This window comes from Poecilia reticulata, chromosome 7 (assembly GCF_904066995.2).
Source record: "Poecilia reticulata chromosome 7, P_reticulata-male-v2, whole genome shotgun sequence".
NCBI classification, from domain to species: domain Eukaryota; kingdom Metazoa; phylum Chordata; class Actinopteri; order Cyprinodontiformes; family Poeciliidae; genus Poecilia; species Poecilia reticulata.
This window is the reverse complement of record NC_088836.1, coordinates 21,745,084-21,759,300: the sequence shown is the minus strand read 5'-3', so window position 1 is coordinate 21,759,300 and position 14,217 is coordinate 21,745,084. Positions and strand designations below refer to the sequence as shown.

Below are 14,217 nucleotides of genomic sequence, written 5' to 3'. Positions count from 1 at the left end.
GTGTCAAAAATGCAGGAAATTTTTACAGTAGCACATTTAAAAAAAATTGGAATATTGCGTAAAAGTGCAATTGATCTTCGCAGTCATCTCAGAAAGAGAAATTGCCATTTTTCTTAAGAGATCCATTACACAAGGAGTAAAATATTGTTTGCAATGATTCCATATGAACTATAGGTTTCTGAGACAATGCTTTATATTTCTGAGCCATCAACTCTGCCGTCCTTCTTGAGACTTACATGCTCTCACAGAACTTCTTCTGCGTGCTGGGCCTGTCCTGGTTCCGGCGGATACGAAACCATCTCTGTATTTTCCGCTCCTCCCAGTCCAGCTGCTTGGAGAGTCCCTCCAGTTGTCTCGTGTCTGGACACTAAGGAGGACAGCATTAGTGGGACTTTACCTCCAAAGTACTGTATCTGCTTGTAAAACCACAATGGTATTTCATACGACAATAGGTGTTTACTGAGCATGTCATTAGGCCTGTGGTGGTGTGTACCGCTGCAATAACACTGTGCTGCAGAGTTTACAGAGGCTACAGAACAAACACAACCCTTATGTACCGTGTTGGACTGATAGAGTCTCTCCAGGACAGCGTTGGGCTGAACTCGCCGGGGCGCTCCCGCCTGAATCTGAAGTATGTGGGCACAGGGTCTGGCCACCAGCCTGTGTACACACAGACAGAGGGGCAAAAACCAGAGGGTGGGGACACACACACACACACACACGTTTGGTATTAAAGAGACATTCAACCAGAGAGACATTTGATGCCATGGTAATTTACATTACAGTTTGCCCATAATGACACGTTAGAAAGGAATGACTGCATTTGTCAACGACAGAGACCAGAATAAAGGCTATAAAATGGGAGACACAGGGATGTGCTAAAAAGCCTGGAGAATGTAGCACCTAGTAGCCTGAGCAGAATGGGTTGGTCTGTCATGGGAAAATGGGAAACTAGTTTGGGAGGGACGAGTCCGGCCCAAACGTTAACGCGTGTCACAGGATCCTCTGGTTGAGCTGGCCATTGCTCTGAATGAAACTCAGAGACACCATGAAATGTCAGCATGGCAACGGCCTGCTATTCCGGAATAGCAGGCTACTTTCAAAAGAGGTGATTCAATGAGACTTTTACAGATGTACTACATGATTTTTAATTGACCATCAAATGTTGGATTTGTCAAGGAATGACGCAAATTATAGCTAATTGCCGTTTGTGCCAAACCGTATTCCGCCTCCAGTTTTGTGGCCTTACACAAATGTTGTTTTAAATTTGTTCATCCAGTCTGAGCTAGCCTGAGGCGTCTATGAACCATACAGAGGATTAGCAAGATTCCTGGGGGTTCCAATAAAACTTGAATTTAGACAGAACAGGTTTGCAAAAACGCCTCTGGGAAGGAACTAAACCGGCTGCCAACTGCTTTCTGTATTGCGTACTATAAAAAAAAACGGATCCTGTAAGCATGAAAAAATGGAAGCATATCTTGTGGAAAAATCAAGCCTTGTCATATCTTTGAAGTATGTGTTTTGCTTTTGATGCACACATGGTTTGAACAGTGTTTTGAGATCCAAATTTAGGTATTCAGTGTTCTGCCATATCAGGATAGAGCATGTTACGTTTTGCTCAGAATTTAGCGTTTATGTTAGGCTACATAAATGTAAGTAATGTTAACATTTGATTGTTGCTGTAATATTTACGCAGTGTCTGTGAAAATGAAAGGTATGAACCCTGTGAAGCTCCAGCTGCAGATGTTTTGACTCATTCATAAGAAATCCATGGCAACATTGGGGATCAAATTTTGCACACTACAGAGTTACGTTTATGTACAAAGGTGATGTAAACACATGCATCACAATTTTCCATGCCATTGAAATACAGTATTAGTATTCAATAGTGTTGATAATACACAATCAAAATTCCACTCAGATCAATCCAGTTGCCAAAAATAGATTCAAATTCAAAATCCATACCATACAAGCCAGTTGATTGTAATTACAGTACGGTATGAAGTGAGGTTAAGTTGACAAAAAAAAGTTGTCTATAATTTTCATGTTTCTGTCAAATCAGAAACACGTTTTAAAGTTAATCACTTCTTATCAACAAGTAATGGCCGTTTTGCTGGAGCTACTTCTTATCAAAATATTAACATTTCCCGAATCAACAAAGTTCTTAACGATTGCAATGTCTTATCTGGACGTGGATCCCAAAATAAATTGCACTCAAAACCTCTCACAACCTTTGGTCGTCTGTTTTCGGCAGAGAAGAGTCTCGGCAACATCTGAGCCCAATGAAATCTTTTTTGTTTCATCATCTCACAGGAATGCTAATGTCGAAAAGGATGTTTACTAACCCCTCAGTTGTTCAACTGAGTTTTTCCTCAAAAACAACTTAAGTAACTCATCTGAAATGGAGAAGAAAGCATGCCCACAAAGAGCTTTTTCACTGTTCAGAAAGAATGACTCATGTGTTCACATTCCTGAAAGCAGCAACTTTTTTGCGGCTTCCGTTTCCATTTTGTTTTATTTTAGTCCGCATGAATCAGTTTCTATGCAAGCACTACCGTATCCGCGGGGCTGTAGCATAGCAGCGGAGGAAGAAAAAGTGTAACTAAAAAAACAACTACTAAAGCTGTACAACACACAAGAGGAGCTCACCTTTCAAAAAGCAGCCTAAACAGTAAAACCCCGACAGCCAGAGGAAAGGCATGGCAGAGCATATGCTGCAGTCTGGGGTACTCCACTCCAGCTGGCGGACGCTCCAGGTCTGCCCACGACACATTTTCAGGAAGCCAGAATCTCTCACTCCAAATCCAGGCTGAGATAAAGGAAGTCATCGGGGAGCAGAAAACGATGAAGCCGAAAGTAAGCCAAGTTGTCGGTGAAGTTTTGTATCCTGAGCGCGAGGCTAAGCTTAAGCATCACTCCTTTAGCTAAACTCTTAATGAGGAAACTGAACGCTCAACTTCTCTCTCTACTAGCCTGACAGGCTACACCCACCACTGTTTACATGTGGAGGTGATCCCAGGCTGAACACAGGCTGAGAGGAGCGGCGGCCAAACCAGGTTTAATTACAGCCCTAGGGCTTCTCCATGTAGCAGATCATTTAGCTTCTCTCAGGCTAAATGATCTGCTACAGCCAATTAACATTAGCAGCATCCTTTTGAGTTGTGCAGCGGTAAGCAACCACACTATGTAACGCTTATGACAACACTTTTTAATTATTAAAAATTATTTTTCAGCTTGTACTTACTGAAGTTGTGTTGGCACAACCAGACTCATTTATTTTTTGTTTGTTACGCTGCCGTTTCCAAAACTGACTGAAAGGCTTGAAATAATAAAGAATATGACAAATTAACATAATCTGGAAAAAAGCATAAATTGTATTATGAGGAAAATATAAAATGAGTGCATTTACAGATTTTTTTAAATGTGATTTTATTTAAAATTATAGTTAAGAAAAGAATTAAGGACATTATATGAGTGATCTGGCACTCAGCAGGTTCAAAAGCTGCTTAAAGGGCCGGTATTATGTATGTAACCCAGGCATATAGTGTGATTTTATTGCACAGTAAGGTTTTTATTGCACAGTAATGTTACTTTCAATTGTTATAAAAATGCTGCATATATCAAACATAACTTAAAATATTGTCTTTATAATTTGACACTTTGAAATTGGCCTCTCTCTCTTTCCAAAAGATTAAGATAATGAGCAGGGTCATTTTAAAACACTGCTTACACCAGTGAGTTTAGTGATTTCTTAATGCTTGCGTGTTTAAATTAAAACTTTTTGCTAACAAAAAATAAAGCTATGGGTCCATAATAAAAATTAAATGATCTGGCCATTAGCTAGTTTGCAAATTATTTTGAATCTGGCACCTCACTTATGATTTTCTTTTTAAAGATGTAAACCATTTTAATTAAGAGTATGTCACCTAACAAAGGCTGCATAATTGCTCAAATAAAAGGGAGCAAACAATGAAAACAGAGAATAATCCACTGATTTATACATTTAACTCGACCAAACGATGGTACAGGGTTTAAGATCAGATTGACTAAAATCGGATCTAGCTTTTGAAATTTGTTGTGGAATTTTTTAGACCCACATTCAAAATGTTAAGTGTGGGGGAAAAAAACTTTGAATATTGCTTTAAACACTTTATCCCCACTGTCAGAAATGGTGGCTGCAGTATCAAGTTGTCCAGACAGATGGAGCTAAATATTCAGAAGTCCTGGAAGAAAATCAAAGACTTTCACTTACTACAAACTGGACAGTAACCCTAGATTAGTATTAGGTAGTTACCATGGAATATAAGCATATTTATGTAAGGAAAGGCCAAGTCAAAATCCAAACCTAAATACAATTAATAATCTGGGGCAAGACAACAGACGCTTACAGGAGAAGCACTAGGTTTGCAACAAATGTAACAGCAACAAAAGGAATTTCTCCACAGGCAGGTGAGGTAACTGGGATTTTGGCATTAATCTATCAGAAAAAAATCCCCCCCAAAAAAACAAAAGTTTGTGACTGTAATATGGCAAAATGTAAACAAGTTTAAATGTTTTAAATACTTTTGCAAAGCACTGTTTGGTACTTTCTAGTCCAGCTCTGCACAGATCATATCTGGATCTTGCACAGACACAGAATACTGTAGCTATTCAGTTGGTACACAGGATAAAACAACAGAGGAGGAGGATGCACAATTATGACACACAGTCCCGCAGTAGCAGTTACTGCTCCGTGTCATCCTGTAGGTTTATACTTCAGTACCAACCAGCCTTAGAGCTGCTCCGGAGCCTGAACAAAACCTCTCTGTGTCAGTGTGCAGCTGCAGCTTCCGAGATGTCCTATACGGATCTGTGACCCAGGAGCTTTGGACTTGCATAAAAAGGGGGGAAATCCTGTGTTTCAGGATTAACATTTTACTTGAACAGAAGCACAGGAGGACTACACCACTCTGTGTATTTATTTTAATCCTCTTCGTTCTAATTCCTCGTTAGTTTGAGTCCAGATGCAACAGGGAGGTTTGGTTGAACGCCCGTCATCACGTCAGAGTCAACCCCCTTTTCTGCTTGGACTGCTCCAGTTCACGTCTGAAAAAAATCTGTTAGTTGCTGAAGAGTTCTTCATGTCAGGGACTGCTGTAGCCTCGGCACACAGAGCACTGTAGCTCCTGGATCACCTAAGGTAATATTATTCAGAGCGCTTTACTTTTTACCTCTTAATCTGTATGTATAATGTCCTCTGGTCATTTAGGGACATTTTAAGCTGTTGTGTCTTTTAAAAACAACCACTGTCGTCATAGATGAGCGAGCACTTTTTTTTTTCCTCAGAGAAATCTCCAGCATTAACAGGAGGAGTTATTTGTTTGTCAACATTGCTGCTTCATTTGAATTTATATTCTCATTTTTATTCCTGTTTTTGGCAGATAAGCAAATGGATCAGAAAGAGCTGAGTGATCCACTCAACAGCGTTTCATTGATTAAAGGTAATTCAGCTCTGCTATTAGTTATTTCAACAAGCATGGACATGCATAATTAAGCTGAATGAGTTGGCAGTATCTTTCACATGCCACAGCGCACCTTGCTAAAAATAACACTAAGGTAAGCATGAGTAAGATCAGAGTTTGGAGCTATGAGTTGGATTTAGAGCTTATGTTGGTAGATGGCCTTATTTTAGAGGACGACCTCTTGTTCCATCGTATTAGAGAATGAATCTACTACTCTGCGCACAAGAGCCTGCAGATAAGGCAATGATGGGCCAACACAAGACATCTTGAAACAAATAAGGAGATTCATGTCAGAATGTCCAAGCATATCAATTTTGCATGATGGTTGAATTTGTAACGCTACACTGCACATTATAGAGAGACGGAGAGAGAGAGAGCACAAGGCAAACAGTGTCCTCCGTGTCACTTCAGAGAGACACCTTCAGACAGAACATTTTGGAGCTGTAATTGAATATCACTGCTGGCAGGTTGATCAGCACTTTCCAAGAGAATAATGTGGACATTCAGAGCACCTTTGATTCAGCTTGCTACATCAGCCTCTCAGAAGGCAACAGACGTCAGGAAAACATGGGCCGCGATGGTTCTGGCCTTCAGCGGTTGGGCTAAAAAAAGACTTTCTCCTTCATTTTGTTTTCTGTCGTCACTCGAGGCAGCGTGATGCTCGCCATCCTCCCCTCTCCCCGAGCCCCTGAAGTCAAGCGGGTATTTTTACTCAGACTAATCTATATCTGCTTTGTCAGGTGTCATTCTGTGACACTAAAAGACATAAGTGATAATGTTTCTAAAGATAACATGTTGCACTCTCGTGTGAAATATCCCCCTTGTGTCTTTCAAATGAAGCGGACACAAACGGTGGACTTACAGGACAGGGAACCCACTCACATTCTGCTTCTCACTCATACATATGCAAACATGCCCTCTCCTCCTTTGTCTGGCACGCAGCTGGGTGGTCATGTGCTTTCGTCAAAGGATGTCACCAGCTCCTAGCCATTGTCTCACACTTGTCCAGTTTAGGGACATCGATGAACAACTGTAACTTGCCACGGCACTTCAAGTCCTTCCACCCATTTATGGTGCGCAAGCTCGACCTACCCTTCCTCTTTGTTTTGGGCCCCAACCAAACGCTCGGCGCTGGATTAGGTCATCTCTTTTCTTAGCTGTGGCAGATTAGGGGAATTTGCAAAGCTGAAATATTTGTGGAGTTTGTTTCCACCCCTCCCAGGAGACACAACAGACCCTTGGCAACGTTGGCAGGTCCATTTCCTTTGTGCATTGTTTGTAGGTTGCTTCTAATAATAAACAATGTCAGTGTGCCAGAGAGTGGCATGATGCTGGGGTGATGAACAGTTTGGTTTTGAAGCTTGGACAGAAAATGCAGATCGCTACAGTTGTGCCTATTTCTGGATGAGTAATTAGTTTATATAACAGGCCTATTTCAATATCTTGGGAAATCATCTAGCAGCCCTGGTTAACTATTTGAGCCTGCAGCTGAATTAACGTAGTCAGATCTTCTGCTCTTGTATTTTTATGGAAACTCGTTTCTCATTACGAAATCTTATCTAACTTCTATCGGACTTGGACATCATATTAAGCTTTTAGTGATTGATTTGAACTGTTCACTGCAACAAAAAACTGACTAAGATCCACAAGCTTTCACGTTATACATACAAGTTCACTATTATTGGTTTAAATCTTCCATAGCATAGTGGACCCTGCAACCACAGGATATTTGTTACCATGAATAACTTCTTTCATACTTTGGGTTTTTGACCAATTTTCTAGGTAAAGTTGGCAGAGTTCATTTAAATTAATTCACTTCTGGCAAATACATTTTTGTAAGAGTGGATTGTCAACAGTGTTGAGGTTAGACGCATTGACAATTCTTGCCCTGGGAACGACCACTAGTCCAAGTACTCACTGCCTGAACCAAACTGTCTCCCTCAGCTTGTAGTGTTCAGCAACAAGTCAGCAGCCACAGGTTTCATCCAGTTTCAGCCAGTTTTCATCAACATAGACTTAGAGGGTTGTGACCAAGGAATAAGTTTGTTGTCCAAAGTTGACGACTTCAAGTTTGACTGAAATTGCTACAGCAAATGTTTTATGATCACCATGTAATAAAAACACTGAAGCTGGAAGGATGAAGAAAGTATATGTGATGTATATGAGTTTCACATTTTAAGTTGAGTTGCTGAAAGAAATGAACTTCCCCAACTTATTGGGGAACAGTTGGGTGACCTGGCCATCCAACTGTGCCAGTTCTGTGCCAAGAAAACACGTAGTCCAGATGCAACTTGCTAAGGGAAATTACTTGGGAAGTCAAGTTTAATGCTATCGCACATTTCAGCAACAAGGCAATTCAAAGTGCTTTACACATAACACAGTAACCGATTACGAAACAAACTATAAACATTACACTCTGTCAAATGCCATCATCAAAATTTTCAAGCACATGTGCATTAAATATATTGATCAATTTTCCAGTTATTATGAATCAAAATCATTTGTAACCATGTGGATTTTTATCCTTGATTTAAGGGAACTTGGTGGTTTGGCTGTTTTGTAGTTTTGTTCCAGATTAGTGGAACCCAGAAACTGATGACACTGTTGCAGTAATCAATGTGATTAAAGATAAATGCATGGAGAAGCTTCTCCAGATCTTGCTGGGACATTAGTCCTTTAATCTAAGAAAGGACAGTTCAAAACTGATCAGCTGCAAATTTAACATGGCATTCGTGCTGGTATGTGTTTGTTAGCCTGCAGTAGTCTTTATCCTGCATATGAGACTCTTTAACTTTTTAGGTGTTCTGCTCAGACACCAGTTGAGGTTTTCTAACTTTTTTTTTTTCATTATTAGATGATCTGACCAAGTCCAACATGGGTTCTTCTGGTGAAGCCGAGAAAATGATTCAGCGCTTGAATGACGAGCTTCGAGAGGCCCGGGAGATAGCCAACACAGAGAAGCAGAAATGCATGGAGCTACAAGGTAATATCGTAGTAATTTAACATGCTGCAGACATTTCAGCCGTTTGGATTCTCAGTGCTTTCATGCTTACACATACAGCAAGCTACAAATATGCGTTTGTATTTTAAAGGTGTTCTGGAAGAAGAGAAGAAAGGGCATAAACAACAAGCTGAGCAATCTTCCAAACAGATTAAACATCTCCAAGGTACATTTTTTTTAATTTATAGACTGGAAATACTTTCTTTCTTTAAAGAGTCATTAAAAGGCACCCCTTCTTATCTAAACACTGACCCTGGTAAACACTGGTTTGGACAGGCCAGCTGCAGCAGCTCCAGGATGAGGTGGATGTTCTAAGGGAGCAGATAAATGTCTCCTCCGGTTCACATGACGATCTGCAAAGAGCACAAGATGAGATGAAGTCACTGAAACGGGCCCTGGAGGCAGCCTCTGCAGAGCGGGACCGCGATGTCACTGCTGTCCAGTCTAACCTGGTAACTGCTTCCAAGGATCTGGACAAGTGGCGTCAGACTGCCAGCAAATACGAGCGGGAGATTGAGGACCTGCGACGTGATCTGGACCAGCAAAGCAAGCAGTGGCAGAAAACAGCAGAGATACAAGGTAGAAAGGGCGCAAATAGTAATTCGAAACCCAATCAAGCCGTCGTATTGTGCACTTACGCACTTACAAAGAATGCACCTTTCTGACTGACTGGTTTGGAATATGAGTTCAGTTGCTTTAAGACTAAATTTGTACACTGGAGATGGTCTCCAAACTGCTCAAACTTGGATTATATATACCCGTTTTAATAAATTAGAATATCACCAAAAACTTCATTTATTTAAGCAGTTAAATTTAAGCTGTAAAACGTTTCGACATTTAAAGATTATTAACACACAGAGTGACATAATTTAAGAATTTATTTGTTAGCTGATAATGTTAACGTCAAAAATATCTAATAGTGAAAATATTCAACTTATTCATAACTTTAAAAAAATTTTGGCTTTACTTCAGGGTTTCTCGCTAGGGCAGTCATCCAGACGGCTGCCATGTTTTTGAGTAAAAAAAAATGTTTTTTAAGTTGACAGGAAATTTGAAAATATCCCTTGATAGCTTTGCGCTATGGGAAGACTGGAATATTAACACCTAAACACCAACTATAACATCGTTAAAAAAGGCAATAATTTAAAAAGAAACTGAAATAAATAAACAATGCTCAGCCTGGAGGGGGCACAAGTAAAGCCTGGTGGCCTGCCAGGCTTATAATGCACTGTGAGAAACTCTGTACTTGTATGTGTGATGTATATGAGTTTCACATTTTAAATTGAGTTGCTGAAAGAAATGAACTTTTTGATTAATTTCCCCAACTTATTGAAATGTGAGAATATCTACATGCAGACTGAAAGCAAACCATCTGCTCCGACACTGCACGATTACATAAACCACTTTCTCGTTGCAGCCAATGAGCTGCAGTCTATGCAGATGGAGTGTAACGGTCTGCAGAAAGAGTGCTCCGTCCTGCGATCCGACAAACAGGACATGGTGAATAAGCACCAGAAAGAAAAGAACAGTCTGCAAAGTGAGTATGCCTCTCTGAGGGCAGAGAAGGAGGAGATCGTTAAGGCCCACCAGAAAGAAAAAGCCAGTGTGCAGAGTCAATGTGCAGCACTGCACAGTGAAAAAGAGGCGTTGCTGCAGAAACAGCAGCAGCTGGAGCAGGACCTTGTCAGGTCAGTACACTGATCTACGTAAGGTGTAGCTTTACCCCCTCATGTGACCTATTTACTATATTAAACTACATAATAAACTAAGCACTGTTCTGTCTGGTTTCCTCCAAATTTGTATTTATTTTTTTGTTCGGTTTTGGTAGTTTGCGTGGCCAGAATACTGACCTGAATAGCAAACTCAAAGTCCTGGAGGAATCCCAGCAGGAGTTGGAGAGGAACCTGGTGGCCGCACAACTTCAGCACCAGCAGGATAACTCCAAGCTGCAAACCCAGCTGGATGAGGCAGAAAGTCGCAGCAAGGCTCTGCAGAAAGAGGTACATCCATGTCAAGGTCTCGGGGTTTCTACGTCAGAGTTAACATTTTAATCCTATCCTGTCTGGATGCATTTTATTAATTCTAATCTCAGGAAATAGAAAATCTAATGAAATCTGGAACTTTGGTCATTCTAGTTTTGTGACATTTGCAGTGTGCAGTACTGCAGCTGCGTGTGATGCGGTGCTGACCACACTGCTTTACAGCCACAATGTTGACAGGGTCTTTAACTATTCATGACATTTCCTTCGTTCCCTCTCAGCACGCAGGAGAGGTTTACTTATTAATGCAAGTGAATTGTCAGCATCAAAGTCACCCAAGAGTACATTTCTGACTTTTTGCATAGGAGCAATAATTATACTTAGAAAAAATGTTTAAAAAATCTAAATGATAATTTGTATGAAAACCAGAAGAATCAAGGGTAAAATAAATGCTGTTGATTCAATTTAAGCACGATCAAGTCGATTAATTCTTTGCTTTCCTAATGAAAAACAGCAAAAAATAACAACCACTAAATCTACCTACAATCATAATTACAAGTTATTTGAAACCCTTTATAAAACAACATGCTGCTTGTTTCATATTGACACCAAAACACTAAACCCCCAATTCAGTACTTCTTGGATACACCGCTGATGCAGTTACTGTACATCGGCAATCTTTTTTTCCACCGGGTTTGAAGTGGCTTTCTTTCAACAATCCTTTCTTCTTATCATTCTTCCAAAAAAGATGTATTTGGACAGGAGTGCACAAGATGAACGAGGATCCATGAAATGTTAAAAACTTAGGTTTTATAACTTGACTTTAAACTTTCCAACAGCTGAGCTTTCTGATGGTTGGATTTATATTGAGATTGAATTACACACAGACTAAACTGACAAATTGAGGGGAATTCTAACGGCAATTGGTTACACTCAATTATGAGAGTAAAGAGGCTGAATACAAATGCTTCCATAAACTGTGGACCGTATTCTTTTGCTTCCACTTCAGAATTATGCGTTGCTTTAAGCCAGTGTATCACCCCGCCCTTGTAAATTGTGTTGAAGTTCATGGTTGTTATGTGTTAAATGTGGAAAAGTTTAGGGATTTTGCAAGTTTTAACAGTTCCTCCTAAACCCCTAAAATATATAATATAAAAATCGGTTCAGAAATCCTGCACATTGCCTTCTTGTGGGATCCCTGCTGTATACCACCAGTCGGAATCAGCTAGCAGGGTTGGGATCATTCACTTTTGTAGCAAACAGACAGGAGTGGCATTGTAGCCCAGAAGAAAGCAAAGATGAAGTCATCGCTAACCTCCACTCTTTCAGTCACTGAATGAAAAAAGGAAACGGAGGGCCTCCTTTTGCATCGGATACTCTCAGCTTGCACTGAATAGCTGAACATAAAGTAGATTCAGCAGCAGGTTTAATTGTAGGAAGTGGACAAAACTTATGAAGAGGACAGATTTACTCCATCAACAGAGACCCAGAAGAAAACAAAATAGTTTTCTTACTTTTAATTTTTTGTCTTTTACTGGTTTTGTGCAGCATGAGGAGGCTCAGATGGAACTGTCTGACCTAAAGGAAAGATACGAGAAGACTGAGCAGGAGAAACAGACACTGACAGACCAACTGGAGGAATTCAAAGCTGGCATGAAGGATTTACAGGAGAAAGGGTCAAACGTGAGTACCGACCCCTGGTCAATGTCATACTCTCTATATGTAACTGACAATACATTAATGTAATAGACGCGTTTAAATAACAATCCGTAACTGAGTTTAGAAATGATTTAACACATCTTCTGTGAAGTTGGTTTTCTGTAGACGAGCTCTGCTTTAACTTTGCTGCAACATTATGTTGACCGTGTCCAAATTAGTTTAATCTTCAGACATAAAATGTGAATCGTTTCTATGATTCACAAATTGCGTTTTATTATTTCAGCAGTTATGCTCCCTTCCTCACATCCAAGGACTTTTAGGAGGGTTATTTACACATTTAGGTTTAATAACCTGCAGAGTTTCTGAAGAGTTTGAAAAAGTTTGGGATTTATTGGGGATAACCTGAGGCTGGAAACAACTAGCAGCAGTCCATTCTGAATTAAATCCTGATGTGACGCTATATATTGTCACCTAAAAAGGCATCTGAAAAATATTTAAGTTTGGACAAATGTTCACATTAAGGAAAACTCCTTTGCAGTGCTAAGGACAGCCAGCTTTGGGTAAAAAACAAACAAACAGCAAATAGGAAAAATTGACCCAAATATCAATCAGTCTTTAGAAAACAGTCCTTGGATTGTGCTGTCAGCTGTTTTCTTATCTGTTTGTGTGAGGAATGCTGAGCACTGGCAGCTTCTTGTGACCCAAACAACTGTAAAAACCACCAGTTACAGACATGGTGATTGAGTGACACATTTTAAAAGAAAGCTAAACACCCACAGACGTCTGTCCCGTTGCAGTTGATTACTATAATATCCCTTCCCTTCTGTAGACGCCACTTTTGCTGCCTGTTCAAGCCATAGTCATCGGCCTTATCCTGGCTTTGCTGTTTTGGTGCTTCGGCGCAATGTGGTAGCAAGGTACACATTACTCCTGCCGAGCCGGCCTACATCTGTCATCTTCATCAGTGTAGTTTCAATCATTGCATGAATTAATTGGGCTTTTCCCGCTTTCCCAGAACGCCCTCCTCGGGGGGGGGGGAACAACTGTCGTCTAAGAAATCTTAACCTCTCTAATCATGCAGCTTTCAACATCTGACATCTGTTTGTTCTGTCTGAATGGCTAACGCTTAACAACTGTTTCTCCCAGTTGGCTGTGATGACGCTAATTTTTATCCTAAAGAGCTTGTCCTTAATTTGCTACTTCCATCAGCTGTGTTTCGTCTTGATCTCAGTCGCAAACTCCCTCTGTGTGAACGTCGATGATCCTCTGATGGGAGGTGTCATTTGGTCGTGTTCAGTTTATTTTTTTTTTCTGTGTTGCTGCTCCCCGCAGAAGCCGTGGATGATCTGGGGGCCAGTGGTTGCTGTGGCTCTTACAGCTGTGACGGCCGCGGTGCTCTTCAGGACCTGAGGGCAAACTATCCACACAAACACACGCAGAGGTTTATCCTTATTTGATTTGTTCAAAACTTGCCCCCTTTACATATCTGTTCCGGTAATCAGGTGGGCTCATATTTAACAGTTTTTCTTGCTAAGATGCTTTATTTTAGATGGAAGAGATGTTTCTAAAAGAATGTGAGTTTTTATGTGTGTAATGATGGGAATTTAGTTGGACCGTGTCAAGTTTACTATTTTGACTCATAGGATTATCTGTTAATGAATGTAAAACTTAAACCATGCTTATCTAATTCTACTTAGGTATCTTTAATTATATTTAAGGTCAATCACTTTGAGTTTCTCTACTCATAGCACATTTTTTGTTATTGTTAGAATAATAAAGTTGTCACAATAACATCCCCTAACGGAGTGCACACTGAAGGAAATGTTGGTTGATGGTGTTGGATGTGTTTGCAGGACCAGAGGCAGAGTTTAGACGAACCATATTTGGTTACATTTTTTGTTTCAGAGGGCATCATTAAACACAACTGCAGCAACTTGAGTTTTGAGTCATTTTTTTCTTGGCTCAGTTTCTTTCCTGTAAATGTTCTGCTTTCCATTTAAGGATTGTGAACAGTAATCAAGTTTAACCCCAATTAGGAAAAACTGAATTGTGCTGTTACTTGCTATTGCTAAATACT

The 14,217-nt window shown here is 40.2% G+C and overlaps 2 protein-coding genes across 3 annotated transcripts in view; one reads left to right on the top strand and one right to left on the bottom strand.

Moving 5' to 3' along the window:
- The window catches only part of LOC103467553 (ceramide synthase 5-like), a 9,648-nt gene extending 6,820 nt beyond the window's left edge, over positions 1–2,828 (bottom strand). The window contains exons 1-3 of the mRNA XM_008414033.3: positions 2,650–2,828; positions 558–660; positions 237–367 (exon numbers count right to left, since the gene is read on the bottom strand). Coding sequence (XP_008412255.1) covers positions 237–367; positions 558–660; positions 2,650–2,828 — 413 coding nt within the window. The remainder of the gene's footprint in view (positions 1–236; positions 368–557; positions 661–2,649) is intronic.
- On the top strand, positions 2,752–14,078 carry slmapb (sarcolemma associated protein b). 2 transcript variants are annotated; one of them, XM_008414029.3, is made up of 11 exons: positions 2,753–2,856; positions 4,993–5,179; positions 5,421–5,480; positions 8,356–8,484; positions 8,594–8,668; positions 8,779–9,081; positions 9,920–10,190; positions 10,331–10,502; positions 12,030–12,164; positions 12,970–13,057; positions 13,473–14,078. In XM_008414029.3, exons 3-10 carry the CDS (start codon positions 5,429–5,431, stop codon positions 13,051–13,053), a joined length of 1,221 nt encoding a protein of 406 aa, XP_008412251.1. In that variant the 5' UTR covers positions 2,753–2,856; positions 4,993–5,179; positions 5,421–5,428; the 3' UTR covers positions 13,054–13,057; positions 13,473–14,078. The 2 variants fall into 2 exon arrangements, with proteins under 2 accessions (XP_008412252.1, XP_008412251.1); XM_008414030.3 differs by lacking the exon at positions 12,970–13,057 and having other exon boundaries at positions 2,752–2,856.
- The last annotated feature ends 139 nt before the right edge of the window (positions 14,079–14,217 follow it).